The 22,330-nt window shown below is 41.9% G+C and overlaps 2 protein-coding genes across 2 annotated transcripts; both read left to right on the top strand.

The window, feature by feature from the left end:
- Window positions 1–1,183: 1,183 nt before the first annotated feature.
- tspan7b (tetraspanin 7b) lies at window positions 1,184–9,370 on the top strand. Its single transcript, XM_046404756.1, has 8 exons — window positions 1,184–1,334; window positions 6,566–6,754; window positions 7,054–7,128; window positions 7,239–7,334; window positions 7,891–8,046; window positions 8,271–8,354; window positions 8,543–8,628; window positions 9,305–9,370. The coding sequence occupies exons 1-7, from the start codon at window positions 1,269–1,271 to the stop codon at window positions 8,609–8,611; spliced, it is 735 nt and encodes a 244-aa protein (XP_046260712.1). The 5' UTR covers window positions 1,184–1,268; the 3' UTR covers window positions 8,612–8,628; window positions 9,305–9,370.
- Window positions 9,371–20,304: 10,934 nt separating this feature from the next.
- On the top strand, window positions 20,305–22,316 carry LOC124067460 (mid1-interacting protein 1-B-like). Its single transcript, XM_046404808.1, has 2 exons — window positions 20,305–20,447; window positions 20,599–22,316. Exon 2 carries the CDS (start codon window positions 20,961–20,963, stop codon window positions 21,450–21,452), a length of 492 nt encoding a protein of 163 aa, XP_046260764.1. The 5' UTR covers window positions 20,305–20,447; window positions 20,599–20,960; the 3' UTR covers window positions 21,453–22,316.
- Window positions 22,317–22,330: the final 14 nt, after the last annotated feature.

Raw genomic sequence — 22,330 nt, forward strand, 5'->3', positions numbered from 1 at the left:
TTCATTTGAGCTGACATGGTAATACGGCATGCTAAATACTTTGTAAACGAAAAGGGTTTTGCAGGTAAAACACACAATCAACTTATATACATTCTGCACTTTTTTAACTAAAATCAAATACATGCATGTGAACTGGCTACACAAAGCCAGTTTCAATGTAAGCAAGTCAGTTTTGTCATGAATCAACTGCGTCTATAAATGTTAATTTATAGACACAGTTTATAGATGTGCAGTAGATGTACAGAGTTTTCACACTACAAGGCCGCTTTCTCCTTCATCTACTGAAAGATTTTTCTCTGTTTAAGACATATACTGTATGCCTGAGCATGAGTCTGTAGTTAGGAGGTCAGTAGAGGTGGAAAAAAATCTAAAAAGATATACCCAAGGTTAGTACTCGAGTATTTCCATTTTATGCTGCTTTATACTGACAGTCCACAAAGTTTAAGAGGGTAATATTGCACGTTTTACATCTCCACATTTATCTGACATTTACTTTGCAGATGAAATTTTACAATTAACCTATTAACACTTTATAAAACATTATGTATTTTTGGAGATGAAACTATCCAAAGCCATAGGAACTACCCCCCTCTCCTGCAGCTACGGCATATAACCGCAGCTTACATCTTTATGCAACAGTAATGCACATCACAGCCTATAAATCTGATTATAGGCCACATCCTGTACTCACATTCTGCTGCAAGATGAGTACTTTTACCTCACTTACATTTTGCTGATAACGCGTCTATGCTTTTACTTAAATAACACTTTGAATGCAGGCGGTTTATTAGTAATAGAGTACTTTTACTCTGTGGTATCGGTACTCTTACTATAGTCAGGATCTGATTACGTCTTCGAACACTGTCCACTACGGAAATGTGACAAGAGTTAGACTTTTGAACTGAAAAATATTTATATATTGATAGATTTTAACTTTTTTGTGAGGGGAAAATACATATTATGCATTGTAATCTACATAGTAGGTTTCAATTCATTATTAGACAAGAAAAAATAAAAATCCTCCTTCATGTCTTCTCTTACACAGAGAGACCTGCTAAACCTTAATCATTTCTATTTAGGAAATTACATAAGCGAATAATCAACAATCGAAATAATTTTTGATTTGAACATAATGTGAGCGGGTCTGTTGCTCCAGTGACGCTGTGCGGCTGCATCAGCGCGTGGTTGCAACGCGACAGTTCGCAGAGACGGTTTCTTTTTCCCCCCGCTGCCGTTGTTACCTCAGTGGGTCTAACGTACGCTTCAGGATGGAAACCAAACCGGTCATCACCTGCCTTAAAACCCTCCTCATCGTATATTCCTTCGTCTTTTGGGTAAGGAGCCTTTCGTTTTCATATTTTTCAACAACCACCTTGCAGAAAATGATCGCAGTCCATCCTAATCCACCGCTGCGTGTGTGTTTTTTTGTCGTGCGCGATGAAGGGGTGGACAGCATCATCGACGGAATCATGCTGTTGTTTGAATCTATTTACGCTAAATGCTCGACAGCGCTAGCTTAGCACCGCCGCTTTTAACGTTTAAGATACGAATTTAATCGTATTTTGTGGTATAACTTGTGTTAGTGTTACACATTTTTCGGCTGCTGGGCGTCAGTGGTGTGAGTACATAGCACACACACATAGCATCATGGTTGTTTGTCAGTTAAGTAGTGCGGTGGAGGATGTTAACATCACTGCAATGATTTAACTCATGACCGTTAAGGGCCTGCTCTGTTCCATCAGGCCCATTAAAAACATTTTCTGAACATATTCGGATCGTTGCTATAGATTCTTAAAGGGACCCTGCACCTTTGGTTTATCTCATACCCCAGTAAAGCTTGAGTTCTGTATGAGCTCTGTTTAAAAGTGTAGGAGGAAATACCAGCTGTAAATATTACTGGGTAGTAGACAATCGTTAAAAAAAATAACCATCACAGTTTTTTAAAGCTTAAGACGACATCTTTATTTGCCCAACCAACAGTCCAAAATCAAAAACATAATGCAGTTTGCTATAATGTTAAGACAAGGAAAAACAGAAAATTCTCACTCTGCAGAAGCTGAAACCAGACAAGGATTTTGTATTTTTGCTTCATAAATGACTTAAATGATAATAATTGCCAGTGTTACTATTTTGTCCTCAAAGAAAAATAGAGGTAGTTAGCACATGGAAGTTGCAAGCTCCTGATAATCATGTTTGACCTAAAAAAAGTCTTTGTCGGGCATACATGATGTGAACGCAAAGCAGGTTATACATATACAGGCAAAAAAACACAGCTCCACCTGCAATTCTGGTGTTATGTTATGCAAAGTAACAGCCACATTATCATTTGAATAAAGGCATCATTTTTTTGGGAGCTTGCAAATTTCAGCGTCTGGACCAAGGCAGAAACGTAATACATACTGAGGGGGCACATCGTACCCAATATTCAGAAAATGCTCAAAATGTCTCCCATAGTATATTGATTTAAAAAGTAAAACAAATTGCACACCGCCATCCCCAATCGTCATTTGCAAATGTAATCGTAATCGTAACAAAACTTAACAAATTGTCTTTACTATTACTGCTGGTTCTGTTATGATGGTGCACCAGCTGTGCACGTGGTTTCTCTCCAGTAGAAGCCGCAGCTCGACTGCTTATTGGGTGTGCACAGTCAGTGCCAAAAACCGTAGGCTACTGTCTCTCTATTTTGTTATTTTTGTGTTGTAAAGTAAATGTGTTGAAAAGTGGAAAAATAGAATGCAACATGAGGATCCCCCCACTCACCCACCCACCTTCAATGTTGACTCCATGGTTACAGCCTTGGTGTAGACTGCGTCTCTTCTATTGTATGCTGTTTTTGGTGTGTACCTGTACCTAGCAGGGGTTTGATGTGCGCACTGTCCACTGTCTCTGCTTGATATTAAGTCCCCTGCATTTGTGTACTTACACAACATTAGACACACACTACGGATTTAGACAAAACACAGCAACATAAGAGCCTCAAATTATAGCAAAGAGCTGAATCAGTACCTTTGGAGGATTGTTGCAAGGCCTCCCCTAGATCTTCATAAAATGCTGTATTTACAATGCTAAGCAAGTAGAATATAACAACCCTCATATGAGGAATAGATCCTGTTCTTGTTTTCACTGTAATCATTTCTCTTTCGAGTCAGTGTCCTCAGGATTTGAGGCAGCGGATGACTCAGAGAACATCTCCCAGTTTGGATGAGACTGCTTTCAATTTTGGGATAAATTACATTGAGATTAACTTGAGGAGTGAAATAGCATCTCTGAGTCCATGTCAGTCCAGCATCTCTGTTTGGTTTTCAGTGGTTTGGGTATGCCTTTGTTAATCTTTCGATTACCCTTTGAGTCTTCAGATAGAATCTAGCATCTGTGCGAGCAACAGTGTAATGCAAGACCACATATTAACCAAGAGTACCATAACATCATGTCACTAACACTAACTTACAAGTAGTTTGATGAACCATAATTGTGGGTTATAGGGTGATATTTGTTTGTTAGATTTCTGTTAACAGTTAAATAAAACCAGGGTAGGATTATCCATTAAGAACACATAGAACACATTTGTCTGTCTGTCGGAGTGGGCATTCTGATGAATTTGGATCAATTGAGATCAAACCTGAAGGCATCCACAATCTTCTTTTCAAGTGAATGGTAGAGGTCACGATATTTGAACAAACTCTAAAGTCATGGTGGAAACACAGAACTGAAATCAGTCCTTCAGTTCATGAGGGCTTAAAAAAGAAAGGCTGTGCTGTGTATCTCCCTGCACTGCAGACATGTGCTGGTGCCACAAATATGAACTTTTATATTTAGTCAGGATTGAGCCGTCTCTTAGCGCTCCCTTACATCTACAGCATCAGGTTTCAGATGTCCAAAGTGCAGAAGAGTCTCACAGCTCAGTGGTTCGCTCCCACCCCGAGGGTGAAGCGGGGAGGCACAGAGTTCGAAGTGAGAGAGCTGGCTCAATGTTGGTCCTTGGTTTCACTGTCATCAGCTTGTCGTGGCGAATAATGTCCTGAGTGTGAATAGCTATGTCGCTATATTTTACACGTGCACTCACAGGACGGTTAAATGCAGAGCAGGTGGTGGAGTCGGCGTGGCGTCCTCGCCAGCATATTTTGTCATCGCACCTTCTGTTTCTTTATTAGGCCGTGGGAGGAGGAGGGAAGAGGGGTGACCTGCTTTAAACTCTGTGCTGTAACCAGGGTGGCCGGCCTGGCTTTGAATTTCAAACAAAACGTGCAGGGCGCTGCTCCCCTCCGGGGAGGAGAAGGAGAAGGAGAAAGGGGCTCTCAAGCTGTTTGGGATTCAGCAACAGACATGAAATCTAGATGACTTACCCCTGCTCCTTGGACTTGATTTCCCTGTTGGCTTCAAAATGAACACTTTAGCACTGACAAGATGATCCGTTATGTGTATGCAGCAGCAGCTCTTAAGGGCCAGGGCTGCTGATGATATAAAAATTGAGTACATCTGGAGCACTGTTCTCTTAAATAACAGTCACATGCTCTGGCTCTTAGAACTGCAGTTCATAGAAACGGTAGATGTCATTACTGACAAATCAAATCATCAGCCTGCCGTGCTTCAGTTCAGCTGCACAGTGTCTGGAAAGAAGGGATCCTTCACATTAGAGCTGCGATTATTAGTCGATTGCTCCATTAGTTAGTTGACTGACTGATAATCGGCAGCTACAGCATTTTGTTAAGTACTTGTAGAAGAATCTTTGGATGTTGGACTGCTGGTCAGACAGATCTTCATTAGTCTCATGCAGTCTCAGTAGTGCCTGATCTTTTACACATACTCACAATATGTGATGACTTACATGATACATGTTTATATAAGATGGAAATCAGTACCTTGAAAAACTGCATGCCTCATGAAACCACAGCACTGGTAGGCTTATAGAAAAGCAACTCCAGTATTACAGGAAAAAAACAGGATGAGGATTCAGATAAAGAGATTACAAAAACATTAAACAGACAATTCTCGAAATGATTTTAAATAGAACATCCAGTGGCTCTTAGTTCACTCTATGTGGTTCAGCTCCATCGAATGTTGTGCCACAGAGGATTGATCATCCTGCATCTAACTGCCCACAAATCATCAGTAATATCCTTTTTTGCTCAAACCACAGCAATATGTTTAAACCAGGGAAACCCACAACTACAAGTAAACTTTGTCAGCTTTAGGAATTTAGGAAATGTAATGAGCATTTTTTGCTACAATTTATAGACCAAATGATTGATCGTAAAGAAAATAATCATTAGTTACAGGCTTAATAATAATAATAGCAATCTTTCTCTCTCTAAACTATAGTTTTGGCTGCTGCTTTCTTCAATGGTTGCCATTCATCGTGTTTCAGTGTGTGTTTTCTCTCACTGTAACCCTTCTTATCATCTCACCTGCACTTTGAACTCATTGTCATCGTGTGTCATAGTGCTGATATGGAAATTACTGCGTGGATGTTTGCATGAGACACATTAAAGTTAAGCATTTTACACAGCAGCTGTAGAAGGCATTCTTAATCTACTCTCATTGTGTTTAGGTCTAACTCCTTACCTGTGTTTTAACTGTTGCCAAGTTCAGAACAATACAGCTGTCAAAGTATAGGCAGGTCAGAGTTTGGGAAACCTTTGTCCAATCCGTATGTGCACACCCTGCCAATTGGGCAAAGTATTTGTCGATAACACAGTCGTTAACCTGTAGAGACTGGACTGAATAGTCGGAGAGGAAACATAGCCAAATGTATGCAAAGAAACATTCAGTGTATCATCGTTAATCACTTCTGTGCTGTCATTTTTACGTAACATGATGTGAGGTCTTTGCTGAGTTGGAACACTGATTCCACAAGCAAAACTGGTGGAGTCTGCCTACTGCTGTTTCAGTCATATTGGCTTTGCTGAAAGCTTCCTGTCATTAGTTTTAGATGTTTCAGGGTACACAGAGACATTTTGTACAGACTGCTCCCTCTCTAACCAGAGGGCCTGGCAGCAGGACGGTGGGCAGCCTCCTCTTGGAAGGAAGGAGGGTAGTGGGATGAGTTGGCCTCCGCTGGAGTCAGATCATCAGCAGCCGTTCCACACCCTGCTCCCTTTCCAGTGCCAGTAAGACATACCCAGCTGAGACACACGCCGCTTCAGCTGCCTCGTACAACACACTCCTTTATCCGCAGCCTTCATTTGAAATGCTAAAAGAGGCGCAACAGGAGGAAGCGTCTCGCCTCACATCAAAGAGCTTCTTTGACATGTCCTCTTTCTTTTTTCTCTTTTTCTCTGTGTGTCTGTGTGTGTGAGTGCAAGCATATTCATAAAGCATGTGATCACTATCCTGCACTCCAGATAAATTTGCGTCTTCTGTCTTTCGTCTTCTCCTCCTTACCCTAATTGCTCTTCTTTCTTGTTCCACCTTGATCCTCTTTCTCCTCCTCCCCTACACCGTGCTGCTAAAACACAGCTATTGTTATATTGCAGAAGTGCAGAGATAAAGGCCTGTTCCCTGCTTTCATTCTGTTCCCTGTTCTCTCTCTGTTGCATCCATCTCTCCAACCCCCGCCCTCTAGATAACAGGAGCCATCCTGCTGGCAGTGGGAGTATGGGGGAAGTTGATGTTGGGTCCATATATCTCTCTGATAGCCGACAACTCCACCAACGCCCCTTACGTCCTCATTGGCACCGGGACTGTCATCATCGTTTTTGGCCTGTTTGGATGCTTCGCCACCTGCAGAGGAAGTCCATGGATGCTGAAGCTGGTGAGAGGCTGTGGGAGGAAGGGTGGAGTGTTATCTTGCACCAAGAATGTTGTGGATTCTGATTAATTAGCCTCAGGTCACACGATAAAGGGAATAATGGCTGACCTCTAACCTGTGGAAATGAATCAGAAATCCAATAGATGCTGGAGGGCAATTTGTCTGGTTAATGGTGGTCAAGTAAGTGTGCTTCAATCTGTGTGCGCGCGCATGTGCCAGCAAAGGCAAATGATGTGCATCTAAGGCAGGGGGTTTTCATGCAAACACTGTAAATCTTTCTGTTCTTCTTCTTCTTTCTATAGTATGCCATGTTTCTGTCGCTTGTCTTCCTGGCTGAGTTGGTGGCTGGAATCTCTGGATTTGTGTTTCGCCACGAGGTCAGCATGCAGTACAGCATTTAAAAACTTTCTCAGTCTAACACCAATGCTGTGTAAAATACTCTTATGCTGTTAACGTGTGATTATGTGCGTATGTTTTCATCTTGCAGATAAAAGGAACCTTTCACAGGACATACACTGATGCCGTTCTGAACTACAATGCTGAGGATGAGGCGAGTCGTGCTGTTGATAACTTGCAGCACAAGGTAAGTCCCTGTGAAACAAAATCATCAAACATCTAATGCGGTAACAGCAAACCAAAACACAAACCTGTTTTGTAATGATTTACAATGCAAGTTATAAGTTATAAGGAGAGTACTTATGTTTCAGTGTTGTTGTTTTTTTATTGACCAAAAACAGGAAATCACTTGTGTTTTTTATAAGTGTTGCCTGTGTAAGCCAAAGCCTGTTACAGCTTCTCTGTCTGTGATGTAAAAACACATCATTGACCTTCACAGTTCTTCTTCTGGGTGACATACTTATTCTTTATGATGGACACGGGCACTGTAGTTTGTTTTGAGTCATTCCCACATACATTGTAGTACACAAATATGTCTTAAAACCCAGCTGAAAATAGTCCCCAGTAAATGCACCATTTACTCCTGTTCAGGTAGCCTTCGACCAAAAAAATTGTGTCCGGCTGTATTGGGATTTTTTTTTTAATGAAATCATATTTTTGTGAATCATTTGTAAAGATCAGCCTTATACCAGCCTTCTGTCGTAAACCTCATGTGCTTTCGATTCGATCTCTTGCTTTTTTAGCTCCGTTGCTGTGGAGTGTATAACTACACCAGTTGGTTTGGCAGTGTGTATTACCCATCCAATGGCATTCCTGCCAGCTGCTGCTTTAACTCATCTGACTGCAACCCAGAAGATCTCCGCAATGCAACCCTAGCTCCGAACAAGGTCTATCACCAGGTCAGTATGCTATCTTGTGTTTTCTCACTGCTCTGCTCCTACATACTCGATGTAGTCTATGAATTATTATAAAGGAAGTGGCATCTGACAGGTCCTCCCCTTTTCAAACCATCTCCCTCTTCCATACACTAACGCATGCCTCCCAGTTGTCCATTTTGCCCCTAATTTGCACATATAACATGTCCTTGTACCCACTGCAAACTAACCTGCCCCCTGTGTTTCAGGGCTGCTATGAGCTGGTCACTTCGTTCATGGAAACCAACATGGCCATTATTGCAGGAGTGACGTTTGGGATTGCTTTCTCACAGGTAAGAGTTGCAAGTAACATAATTTTTTGCAGGTGAATGCGTGGCAATATAAGATAACAAGTTTATTGTTTTAGCATCAATAAATTCTGAACACACCTAAGTATGGAGACATTTTTAGAAATGTATCCAAATAATTTTAAACACCAAACATAAAATAAACCAAAGCCCTTTTTCTGTCTGTCTTTCAGCTGATTGGTATGTTGCTGGCCTGCTGTCTGTCCAGGATCATTACAGCCAATCAGTATGAGATGGTCTAGCTGATGTGACGTGGCAGGTGAGAGACGTGTTAAGATGCACAGTGACAAGCAATCACACATGTTTAGAGTTAAAGCTGCTATAATCTATATTTTCCTCTTAACATTGAGTAAGGTAAGTATTATAATGTAAAAAGTATCACAAACTCAGCTCAGCTCTACATTTCCCCTCAGCTCTACAGAGTGCAATTAGAGTGTTCTGCAGAGTGTTTGAGGATTTTACAGCTTTACTGTTCTGTTTCAGCCTCGCTGTCCTTAACGGTGTCGTTTCCACCCATAGGAGGAGCAGCTTTTGCTGAGCAGCCTGTTCAGAACCAAACAGTAGATAGACAAAGGTGGCAAATAGCTAGTGAACATAGTGGAGCATTTAGTAACTTAAGAGACAGATATTTCCTGTCAGGGGTTGGTGGAGACAAAGCCAAAACAAAGCTAAAAGGAAAGTCGGTCTTGGATTAGATGTATGAGGTGGTCAGAAGCGCATTTCCAAATAGATACAGATGTTGACTCATGTTTGCTAGATGTGATGATAGAAACAGGCAGCTGTTTGCTAATATTTTCACCATATCAGCTGTCTATGGTGATAATATTTCAACAGTGTGTTTTCAGCTTGCTCTGTTTTCAGCCACACAGTCGGTTACCAGAGGTTTAATTCATAAACAATTAACTCTTCCTCCACTGTTTTTTTTTTCTTTTCAGGGAGATGAAGAGAAGAAGATACAAAGAGCCTTGACACATGAGTAAAAGTAAATTCCTGAAATAATATCACGCGTCTGTATTGGAATTTACCTCCCTCCGTCTCTCTGCCTGAGATCTTAATGTAATATCTTAATGTATCTTATTGTAAAGCACCATTCCCTGACTCACTGCTGTTGCATCAAAATGTTCTATACCACACATCACACTGCTGCTTGATGTAGAAGTTGCTCATTAGCACATATCTCGGATCAGTACGGCCCAGAGCTTATAACGGGCAGGTAAACCAGAGCTGTCGTAGTTGACAGTGCTGTTTGTCTCAGATAGGCGACTGGGTGCAACTTGGCTTCTCAGTTGGCTGCTGCATGTTTCACCGAGTGTCATCAGAGGACCACTGCACATCTTTGTACAGAATTACTAAAGCTTGAAAGTAATACTTTAATAGATAGGTTTAGTTTTGCATTTGACTTTGTTATGGCTCACCATTGTATATTAATATGATTGTGACATTCTGTGAATTGATTGAGTTTTTAAGTTTATATGAAAAGTAAGGAAACTGAAAATGAGAGAAAAGAGAGGCTTGTGAGACAGTATTTTTACCTGTAGACAAGGCACAATATTTTTTGACCTCATAATTTAACTCACTAGCAGATTATGAGATATGTTAAATGTTAAAATTGTAATTTACTATCTGTTTAGCATGGGATAAATACACAAGAACATTTTCTAAATAATAATCCCCTAATAGCTTAAAATAATGCACTATGTTACCCTAATATACAGCCTCTAGAGGCACTAAAAATGATTCTTAATGTAAATCGGTTCTTTATTTGGGTGAAAGAAATCTTTTCATCAAGCAAAACAAACAAATACAAGTTATGTAATAAATCTGTTACATTGTAGACTGAAGGGCGAAGATGTAGCCGTGCCATCGATATGGTCAGTACTGTCAAGAAATTGCTGACTATTAAGCTTGGCATATTTACTTAGTCCCCACTTGAAAATCCACTCATTAGAGATTTCATTGATGTGAATAGATTTAATGAACTGTTTTAAATGCTGGTGTGACCCAGCCATTTCAGGCTCTAAATTATCTTTAAGGTTTATAAGGCAAAAGTGTCTCCAGCTGTTTGGAATAGCCACACTTGAAGGTGACGTGAAAAATGTCTGCCATCTTGGAGAGTGGTGAGATGCACTGAATCATACAAATGGGGAAAAAACAGCATACTTTCAGACGGTCTCTGAATATGTTGGGATTTATTTTTAAGATCGACTTAAAACCTACTGAAGATCAGATGAGTGAAACACTGATTTTCAGCCTATTATAAAATTATTAGGGTCACAAATTGTTTTCCTGTGGTGGAACGTAATGCCAGCTGTGTGCTATAGTGAGAGAAGTCAACATTAGAGATATGCAGGACTCCAATGGTGTTCATGTAGTATTTACAGTGTACTATGTAGTGCATCAACATGCCATCATCATCACCATCATCATCTGTAGATATTTACTGGAAATGTAATTTATATGATGTAATGTTTCTCATTCTAATATGCTAATCAGTATAAATGTTGTGTCACAGTTTTGATTCTGCACTTTGTGCGGTTAATCTGTATTTGTTTGATAGTTTATAGGAAAATTGCAGCGAAAAAATAATTGTGGCAAAATGTTTTGTTGAGAGTAACGTGCAACATGTAGCTGTTTCAATTTAGCTGTATATTTATTATGGTTTGGTTGGCATTACGTTTACAGTCTCACCAAGTGATTTTCTATCTCTCTTTCAATATGTGTGAGCATGTGTGATTTTGTCTTTTTTTTGACTGTCTTCATAACTTTGAGTATATATTTTCCTTGTATGACAAGGTGTGTGTGTGGGGGTGTGTGTGAGAGAAAGAGTGTGTGTCTAGTGGACCCTGATGTATTCCCCTTTGGTCAGTATTTTGTTGTGGCTTTTCAAACTCTGTTGCTTTTCAAGCTGTACATTTATTTAGTGAATGTATGTTTTAAAACACCCTGAAACTTATTTCCCTTTCGCCAAACTGATATTGTCTTGTAAATACTAAATTGCAATACCATCCTGCTTACACATGGGGTCACCAGACACTCAAAAAGGACTGTGCCCTGCTGTCTACTATTCACTAAGTCACCATCAGTGGTCTTATTATCAATAAATATACAGAATAACAAAATTGTTTTGCGCTTGTTCATTTTGCTAGGATGAAGACAGCTCCACATATTTTAAATGTGGAGTTAAACAGGTATTTAGCAAAACTTGTATGTGAGCGATGGTTGTGCTGGTAAAGGTCATTTCACATGTTTCCACCAGACTGCTTCTGAGGTTTAAACTCCAATTAAAGAAAGATATTTCACTGCAAAGGCCCAGAGTACCAGTCAGTTATAATGTGAACCTTGTGTTTTATTGGTTTATCAGCTGTTTTACCTTTTGGTAGCAAGTAGCAGTCTAGCACCAAAGAATGAGAAGGAGAAACTCAACATCAGACATGCCATCAAAATCTTTATGGAACAATCAAAATGTGGTACTTGTGGATCAAGAAACAGATCACTAGGTGTATAATATATAATATTTCCTTTTCAAACTCACAACCAAAACTCACCTGGTTGACCTTGAGTTGTGACTATAACTTATTTGCTCCCTGTTCCCTAAACATCACATCTCAGCAGTGTGTTTTGACAGAAAATGTAACAATAGAAGTTTAAAGACAGAGGGAGAGGCTTATGAAGGACTCTGAGTTCCATAAAGTAATATGCAATTAAACTAGAGTTGTTGTAAAGTGGTGATCTTTGTGTCCATGGTGAAGGTCCTTGACACACACAAAGAAAATTCTCAAAGTCAACAGAAACACAGCAATCGATGGATGCTGAGTTAAATTAGGCAAAATTCCAAGACATGCAATAGATGTTGTGGCAGATATTCTGGGTACTGCGAGCAAACTAAAACTGAGAAAGACAGTTTGACACTCTAATAGAGACCACAAGAAGCTACTGAGACATGGGCAAGGCAGGAGTATCCACAGGAAAATTGGGACAAAGGAATCCTTTCATCCTTTCTTACCAAAGTAAAACCCAAACACCCAGAATCCGAGACACTTTCAGGCCAACAGAAATTTCACTATTGATTAGAGACACAATGACTTTGCCTCAAACGCAGAACAAGTTGGAGCCTGGGGGGAAAACAGCAGAAAAGCACAAGAAACTCTACTGGCTCTCCTTCTCATTCTTTGTCTTATTTTTAACAATCATTTATTAGTAAAGGTTCGTTCTTTTTACCATACTCTACTCAGAAGATAACAAATAACTTATTCATACGTTAAAACTTAGTATTACGTATATTTTCGAAAACTCTTGACAAGAGCTTTTGTGAACAACATCCACCAAACGTCCCGGGCTGGTTTACGTTATGACATCACTGAGTACCGTCCCTGTCCACGTGGTGGCGCTTGGGTATCAGAGGAAAACGGAGCTGAGGCGCGAGAGAGAAAAAAAGCCCCATGTGTGACATAAAGTACCACACACACACACACACACACACACACATCTTTCTCAGTCCTCCTGTTCCGCTGCGGCTGCGGGCTGCATGGGAAACGAGGCTGGTAAAGCGGCGTGAAGACGGATAGGAGCGACTCCGGGAGATCGCGCCAACCGGGCTCGATCCAATCTCGTTACGCAAATTACCGGCAGAGCGGCGCGGCAGTGGGTCCGCTAATGGAGCGTGCGTGCCGCTGGCTCCCGCGCCCTGCTTCCCCCTCGCCTCCGCCTCCCGAATACACTTAATGGGTTGTAGGCTAGAGGGAGGCATCCACCGGGGAAGCGCTATTACTCACACAGACACACACAAACCCCCGACTCAAGAGCGCACGGACACGTTCAAGTGCAGCCAGTCTGATCGTGACAAAAGGCTGATTGCGATCACTGCATTTTCACCATCATTTATAACATTTTTTTTCTTTTTTTTGATGGGACAAAACGCATGTATGAATAACTAAAACTGATGTGTATTAATGTCGTTCATGAAACAGGGGAGAAAATGTCTTATACATTTAGACCATTGGACCATTAGTGTTTTAGAAATATGATAATGATTATAAGGTCGGACACGCCTCCGCAACATTGTTTTTAATTATTTGGATTTGTCATGTTTTATATTTAAGAATGTTATTCCTCAGCATGACTGTCTGCTGTTTCAAAGCCTTTTCTGTAAAATCTTCCCTGTTTATCGTGATGAGTTGACCTACTTATAATAAACTGTTTCCAAAGAACTGTAGCCTGGGTAGATTGTTTTTAACATTTGCACCTGATTATTTTTAAGATTGACTTGAAATTTTGTAAACCAAACATTTAAAGTGGTCATGTATTTAAATATGCTGAAAAACAGTGAAATTAGCCAGTCAGTGATCCTCAGTGTTTAATAGGAATATCTAAAGCCATCACCAGGTTGATAAACTCTCCTGGATAAATGACTCGTAAGTTGTTGCTGCTGTTTTGTCTTTTTGAAGGGAAAGTTGGAGATTGTGGAGAGGCAGTTTAGCACCACACACTGATGCCTTACAATGTGTGCTCAGAAGAATAAGTTGTTTTAGTGAAGATTATTAGATAAATGTGTTTTCAAATGATGATTAAATCACATTAGAAATGTTATTAAATCTAAGCTAGAATTAACTTCAGCGCTTTAATGTGATCTTTTTTTATGAAATTCTTTTTCAAAAATCTGCAGACTTCTCTCTTTCAAATGCACACACACACACACACACACACACACAGAACATCTTTCTTCTTATCTACCAACATTCTTCCTGTATGTTGTGATCACAAGTGGACAGCTTCAAGTCCTTCAGTTCACACCTGACATTATAATGTGTTTCCACGTGTGTTTCCATTGACCACTTCTACATTCTATACCGAAATAAACATGTACATCACTGGGACAAATAAACCCAGAGAGAAATAAAGAAATAAATCAATGTATAACATTTACTGAACCTAAAAGTAAGAATTTGTCATATAACATTGTGTTTTTAAAAGTGCGGGTCAGGGATCACCAGGGGTCCTTGCAGAGGACCCATGGGGTCACCAGCAGAATGGAGAACCATTTGTTTTCACTATAATACCATCCATAAGTCACGTGACAGAATGTGTTATTTGTGAGGGGTTTCACACACTTTTCCTAATCAAACATCTTAAAGTAAAAATCATATCAAATGCAGGACAAAATTGAATCATTTTAGGGGTCCTTGATGTGAAAACATTTAGGAATCACAGTCCTAAATAAAGTTAATTTACAAGAAGGCGCAAATGATTTAAAAATTTTTTAATTTTTTTTTTTCACTTCATCCTGACTTAACAACTCTTAAATTTACACTATCTTTTAGGGAGTCTGGAGATATCATCGTTATTAGTTCAATGGTGAAATCAGTTCAAGCAGACAGTGTTTAACAAACATCTGCAGCTTATCTTGGTAGTTATCTCTCTCTGTGGAGCTGATCCCTGCCTACAGACCTCTGATTTGCAGGACCAAACCCACCACCAGAACCATCCAGGTGTGGACTGAGGAGGCTTCCTCAGCCCTACAGGACTGCTTTGAGCACACAGACTGGGGAGTGTTCAAAGCAGACGCTGACCTGGACGAGTACACGTCAGCTGTGTTGTCCTATGTTCACTTCTGTACTGATGCTGTCCTACCCACAAAGACAATCACGGTTTTTCCTAATCAAAAACCATGGGTGGACGGCACAGTGTGGCCCCTGCTAAAAGCCCGGGATGCAGCCTATAGGTCAGGAGATAGGCTGGCTTACGGCAGGGCCCGGAAAGAACTGAAAAAGGGCATCCAGCTGGCTAAACACAGGCACAAGCAGCGCATTGAGGAGCACTTCAATGACAACGATCCACGTAACATGTGGAAAGGCATCAGGACCATCACGGACTACAAGCGGAATGACCAGCAGGTCAGCCATGACCCGACCCTACCTGACACCTTAAACAGCTTCTTTGCACGCTTCGACTCTCCGAGCAGCAGAAGAACTGCACACCTTCCTCAGCCAGAGGTGCAGCAGCAGCCTCTCGTCCTGCAGCTGCACCAAGTGACCTCCGCTCTGAGGAGGATCAACACCAACAAGGCTGCAGGTCCAGATAAGGTGTCAGGGCGCACACTGAAGTCATGCGCTGACCAACTGGCAGGAGTCTTCCTGGACATCTTCAACCTGTCCATACAGCTGTCCATGGTCCCGGTGTGTCTGAAGTCCTCCATCATTGTGCCTGTGCCAAAGAAATCAACCATCACCTGTCTCAACGACTACCGACCTGTCGCTCTGACCCCGGTTATTATGAAGTGCTTCGAGAGGATCCTCCTGAGATACATCAAGGACGCCATCCCCGTTGGCCTGGACAGTCTGCAGTTCGCCTACAGGGAGAACCGTTCTACGGAGGATGCCGTCTCGACAGCACTTCACACGGCACTGACTCACCTGGAGCATCCTAACACCTACGTCAGGATGCTATTTGTGGACTTCAGCTCGGCTTTTAACACTGTCCCCCCGGACATGTTGGCCCTGAAACTCCACAACCTGGGTTTGTCAGACTCACTCTGCTCCTGGATCAGGGACTTCCTCACCAACAGGCCCCAGGTGGTGAGGATAGGGGAGTCTACATCAGCCCCACTGATCCTCAACACTGGCACGCCGCAGGGTTGTGTACTCAGCCCTGCCTTATTCACACTGTACACACACGACTGCTCTGCTATCCACCCCACAAACATGGTCGTCAAGTTCGCGGACGACACCACTGTGGTGGGTCTCATATCTAACAATGATGAGACCCACTACAGAGATGAGGTCCAGAACTTGACACAGTGGTGTTCCAGGAACAACCTCATCCTGAACATCAGCAAAACCAAGGAGGTCATAGTAGACTACAGGAGATCCAGGAAAACTGATCACGCTCCCGTCTGTATACTTGGGGAGGCGGTTGAGCGGGTGGACAGCATCAAGTTCCTGGGCATCCACATCTCCTCTGACCTCTCCTGGTCAGTGAACACCTCACACCTGGTGAAAAAGGCCCAACAGCGGCTTTTCTTTCTCAGGAAGTTGAAACGGACTGGACTGTCAACTCAGCTGCTCGTGAACTTTTACAGAGCCACGATCGAAAGCATCCTGTGTCTCAGTGTGACTGTGTGGTATGGCAGTTGCACAGCACAGGACAGGAAAGATTTAGCCCGGGTGGTGAGGACAGCACAGGGGATTGTGGGCTGCAGTCTACCAGATCTGGACTCAGTTTACACTGCCCGAGTCCAGAAGAAGGCAAGACGCATTGCCACAGACCCCACCCACCCGGGCAACAAACTGTTTGTACCGCTTCCATCAGGAAAGCGGTACAGGAACATTAAAACCAGCACCAACAGACTCAGGGACAGCTTCTTCCCCAGAGCTGTTAAAGCAATAACCCCCCTACAGTGAAACACTCATACACATAGTCTGGCACTAGTGCACTTTGTTTTATCTACCTCACTCTGTATTCCGCATTTTGTACTTTGTATTTTATATTTTTATATTTTCTTCTAAGGTGTGCAATTTTTTATTTTCCTATTTATAAGTGTGTTTTGAAGCTGAGAATCTGCACAAAATTTCGTTATGCTTGCATAATGACAATAAAGACTCTTGAATCTAGTTAAGACAGGCCAGACATGTAATTTGTATTACAGTGAACCAAATAGAAATCACACAGTCATGTAATCCACGATGCCTGTTATTATAGCTTGTTGTTTAGCAGAGGATATGAGCTGAGTAGGGGGCCTTTCGGCAGAGCTCAGGATGCATTCACATATGCACTGCTACAAGAACGTGGTCATTTGTGGCCCACACCACCTCTCATCCTATCTGAGTGATCGCATCGCCTGTGCATCCTGGGCGCATTCAGACCTGTGCTTGGAGCTGTCCACTGGTGATCGGACCACTCAGATGTTCATAGCAGGTGTGAACACGCTCAGTGATACCTCAGGCCTCACCCACTTCACCCGCCTGTGAGTTGCTGTCACTGCTGTTGTTCTAATTGGTGATGCTGCTTTGCCTTGCAGCCTCCCTGCTGAACTGAAACACCCCTGCCTCACACTTTTCAGTAACATGCAGCTGTGATGACAAGTACTAGAGTTCCCACTCAAGCTGCCTGTTCCTAGCGCAGCGCTTCACCTCTCTATCTCTCCAGCTACCTCCCTCCACCCCTCCCTCGCTTCCTCCTCTTCTCTCTCTCCCTCTCTTTCTCTCTCCTTGAAGCCTTGTGTGATGATGATGACACCCACCGTAATCGGCGGATGCTCAGCTTCTGACACGACACACAATCGAGAAAACCCTCCCGAACTGATCCAGGTTTCATTGTTGCATTCAGGCACAGCGCGTCCTCTGACAAGTGGTAGGGCCTCTCAAGGGAGAATGGAGGAAGTCAGTGAGGTGGGGCCTTGATTGACAGCCCTGTTGAGAAAGCAAAACCAGCTCCTGCGCCTCTCTGATCTCTGCTCAGCAGTGAAGCACATTTGCTCTGCTGACCTGCTTTTTTATTTTTTTTCTTAACCAGATTGTATTTGTTGTAGCTTTGCTTCTAAGGCAGATTTGGGATTGAAGGGATTAAATAGAATGGAATAGCGACCAAACCTCAGGCGGTGGTGGAAATGACAAAATTACCATTTCCTTAATCACTGTATCTAAGTATAACCCTGATGAACTTGTACTTTACTTTTCCAGTTTCCCCTTTTTATGTACTACTCAAGGTTTAAGAATAAAATCTTGGGCTTTTTACCACATTGTGTTGACAGCTGTAGTTACTAGTTACTTTGCAGAATAAGATTTAAGATACAAAATTAATGATCACGTTCTAATATAATGTGAATTGATGATAAACTAACCCAATTGTGTATAAAAAGTAAAAAGAGCTCACTTTGATTAGGTACAATATTAAAATGCTGCTTACATTTTAATGCATCAGCAGTGACGATCCAGTGTTTTCTATGATACTCTAACATTGACCCTCTGCTACATTTTACATTTGCATACTTATACTTTACACCCATTTTTGTTTTACATACTTTTAAAGTAAAGAATTGGAGTTCTTTTTCCACCACTGTAACTAACTACATGTAGTTAAGTACAGTTCTGAAGTACTTTAGTTTAGGATTTTAATTTGATTCTACTTCATGCTTATATTTCAATACATTCCAGAGGGAAATATTGTATTTTTACTGCACTACATTTATGTGACAGCTACTGCATTGTTTTTAGTTCATTTCCATATTAACATGTTTTGAACCATATGAAATAAAATACATTGTTCTGATTAAACTACCCAACACTGTAACAAAAAGTCAAAGGTGACTCTAAATCTGATATTATGTATAATTATATAACACTGACAAGACCACTCTGCTTGCAGACTGAAACATACTTCACTGATAATACTGCAATGCAGTTCTTTTTAAAATAAATTTTTAATAGTACTTTTAATACATCTAATAGAATGTCATAATAACATGGACATGCTGTTCTGTCTGAACTCTAACCAACAGGAGACAGAAGTAGGATGGGACAGACCCAGAGAGAAACCAACCCAGCAGGTTGTGTCGTTCATGTTTGCATTCTCCCCATTCTTGCTGAGCAACAGTTTTTGTACTGATTCATTCAGTAGTATCTGGAACAAACTGTGCCAATAGACATCTTGTCATAGCACAGAGTATCAGTCACCCCTCATTTCCATAGCAGATACCCTTCCCTCCCTTCTTGTGTGTTTTTCCTTGATTCAGTGTGGATCTCTTTTGAACTTTAGTCAGTATGAATTAGTTATACATGTTTTGAGTGAACATTAGACAGGTGGAGTTCATTTTGTTTATGGTCACACAGTGGAAAACATGTTTCGTTACTTTCAGTCTGACCAGAGGTGTTTACCAGAGCTCAGATTTCAGACTGAGCACTTTCACCAGTGCACGTACTGTACGCTGGGTATTGTGTTGCTTTTTCTGAGTGGGAGTCTCCTTGTTTACAACAAGGTATGAGAGTCAGGGGAAACGTGTTGTTTACCATGGCTGACCAGAAGCAGGATGGTGCAACAGCTGCTTTTAAGAGTAATCTGAAAAGCTTGTGGGTAATGTAACTGGCTTAAAACTAAAGTTAGCCTGCGGGGAAATTACCAGGCCTGTGATGCATCTGTGGGGACTTCTAGTGTGGAGGAGGTGCTCAGTAAAGAGAGAACTCACTGTTCGTTTATATTTCCATTTACCATTTTATCACTGTAATTGTCTTACAGTTATATAATTGCAAGAGTGATATTTTTTGGGGTACTCACTGATGTGGCACCAATTACCTCACTGTGTCGCTACTAACTTAGGACATCTTGGATTATTTATAGCATCCTTAAAAATGCATTAAACAGAAGATGATTAGTCAGAATGATAGAAAGAAAAACACAAACAGGTGCCTCACGGGATGTAATAGGATGACAGTATAAAGAGATTACAAACATGTGTAAAGAATATGGATCCAGAGGGACTTCATGAAACTTCCAGTTATTTCCAAAAAGATACAACCGTGACCACAAAAAGGTTAAGCTCTCCTATGTGCGTTAACAACCTAACAAAGTCACTGCATTATAGCCTGTTGCTTAATGTATCAGGGGCTATGTGGTCTGCACTACTTTTTGTTTAAGTACATTTTGTTGACTTTGATAATCTATGTTTATATAGATAGTATCACTGATGTTTTTGTACTTTATGTACTTTATGTACTCTTTTTTTAGAATACTTACACACTGTAAAACAGTCTAAAAATTGAAGCAGTAAGCACTCCACCACTTGTTGCTTCAGTTTTCTATCAGTGAGCCATCCAAAAGAGGCCTCGTCATTGGTCAAACATCGACTCGTCCCGCCTCCGAGGGAGCACCTTACGGTCATCCGATTGGCTCCACCGGAAGCCCGAGCAGTGGGCTGATGGCTTGAACCATGAATATTCATAAAAACCGGTCCGCTCGGTCAGGCCTCGCCCTGTTCGTCTCCCCGTCTGCCTCATCGGAACAGAATGTGGGAAGAGGTGATGTAATGTCACTCATTCTTTCACCGGAAGACCAAACAAAGTTCATGGGCACCGGACAGCACACTGCATGGTAAGTTTGGGATGATGTCGCAGTTGTGCGTGCAAACATTAAAAACAAATCATCTTTGAGTTCGATATGTCCCTAACTGTCAATCTGAAGCCATCGTTGCCTGTTCTTGAAAACGTGTCATACACCGCTGCTCTCCTCTGTGCTATTTCAGGTCATCTGGGTCCGGTTACAACTGCAGTGGGAGAACTTGCCAAACAGGTTGTAGGACCGCCTTTAAAGCACGAATCCACCTGCATCCATAGACGTTATAAATGCGCGCAGTTCCGCCTGAGAACAAGAAGCAACCAGAAGGGCACAAACACTCAGCCAAGGGACAAACTAACGCACCAGCGCGGCTCGCCTGACTCACAGGACAGCCAATCCCAGCATTACAGGCGAGCAGACGCTTCCTTAAGCCGATCAGCCCGGAATTAAAGCAGGGCAGTCACTGAGGAAAACCAACCGAGACAAGAGACTCGGGTCTTCGCTTTCATTTCTGTTCAGAAGAAGAAACAAAAAACAAGTCTCGTCAAGATGATGATGCAGCTCCAAGAAACCCCCAACCAGAAAAACTCCCTCTTCAACGCCATGAACCGCTTCATCGGCGCCGTCAACAACATGGACCAGACCATCATGGTGCCCAGCCTGCTGCGGGACGTCCCGCTAGAGGAAGACAGGGTGATGGGCTCTTTGAAGTCGGACGAGGACGAGGGGGACATGTACAGCTACTACCAGCTGCTCAAATCCATCCGCAGGGACATCGAGTGGGGTGTCAGATGTGCTGCGGCGGACGAGAGGCGCAAAGAGAGCATGAAGATTACCCGCACGAACTCGTCCGCATCCACCTCCTCTTCCGCATCACTGTCATCCGAGGATGACGACGAGGAGGAAGACGAGGATTTGGAGAAGCAGTTCCAGTACCACCTGACCGGGCTGCAAGGGGTGCTGTCCAAGCTCACACAGCAGGCCAACTCTCTCACCAAGCGCTACAAAAAGGAGATTGGGATCGGAGGATGGGGACAGTAAGCCCGTAAGGATCCCAGACAATCTGAAAGTGCAGATGTTTTTTTTTTTTTTATTTCATTGGCTGGACTGACTTCTCTCAATAGGCCTATTTTTTTTAACTGCTGCTGCTACTACTGATGAAATTTACAGCCAAACGTTTGAATTATGGAGAAAAGGGCAGCTTGTTCCTCTCTTCAGGCCTACATGGTGTCGGTCTACTCTGTGGTATTGACTGTAGATGTGTTGATCCTGAGGAAAGCATTTGTGTACTTAACACCTGACTTATATGTTTTGCACTCCACAGTGTTGTACACACATTGCATTCAGTTGTGATACACAGATGAAACATATTTAAACCATTATTTAATGTCTTATTTATTACCTCACGCTGTACGTCTGAGAGCCAAATGTTATGTTAGAGATGGAGAAAGGGTGACCTGCATGAACTACAGGACCTGATGTTTGAACCACCCCTCTGAGCAGGGCGATACTGACAAGAGATTTAGCTTCCTCTGTGTGATTCTGATGATGTCAGTGTGTTCAGATGTGTTTGTCTTTGTATGACCAGTACTCCTTCAAATCTCCTTCAAGTCTGTGTCTTTAAATTGTGCTTGCATGGAGGGAGGCAGATGCTTACTGTATGGCTGCCTATGATCTCCTAATGTCCTACATGGTCAGTGAACCAGAATCAACTGATAATTCGTCTGCATAGAGAGTAATGAGGGTTACCAAGGGACGCTTTGTTGTTCCTGTCATTTATTTGCTATTATCATGGTACTGATGGAGACGCCCATCTGTCAAGAGAAGCAAATGCTTTTGTATGCACCTTCTGTGCCATTTTTGTACTGATGTTTGTTTATAAAATAAATGTTTATATTAACTTACTGCATTTGTTATGT

This window comes from Scatophagus argus, chromosome 11, assembly GCF_020382885.2.
Source record: "Scatophagus argus isolate fScaArg1 chromosome 11, fScaArg1.pri, whole genome shotgun sequence".
NCBI classification, from domain to species: Eukaryota; Metazoa; Chordata; class Actinopteri; family Scatophagidae; genus Scatophagus; species Scatophagus argus.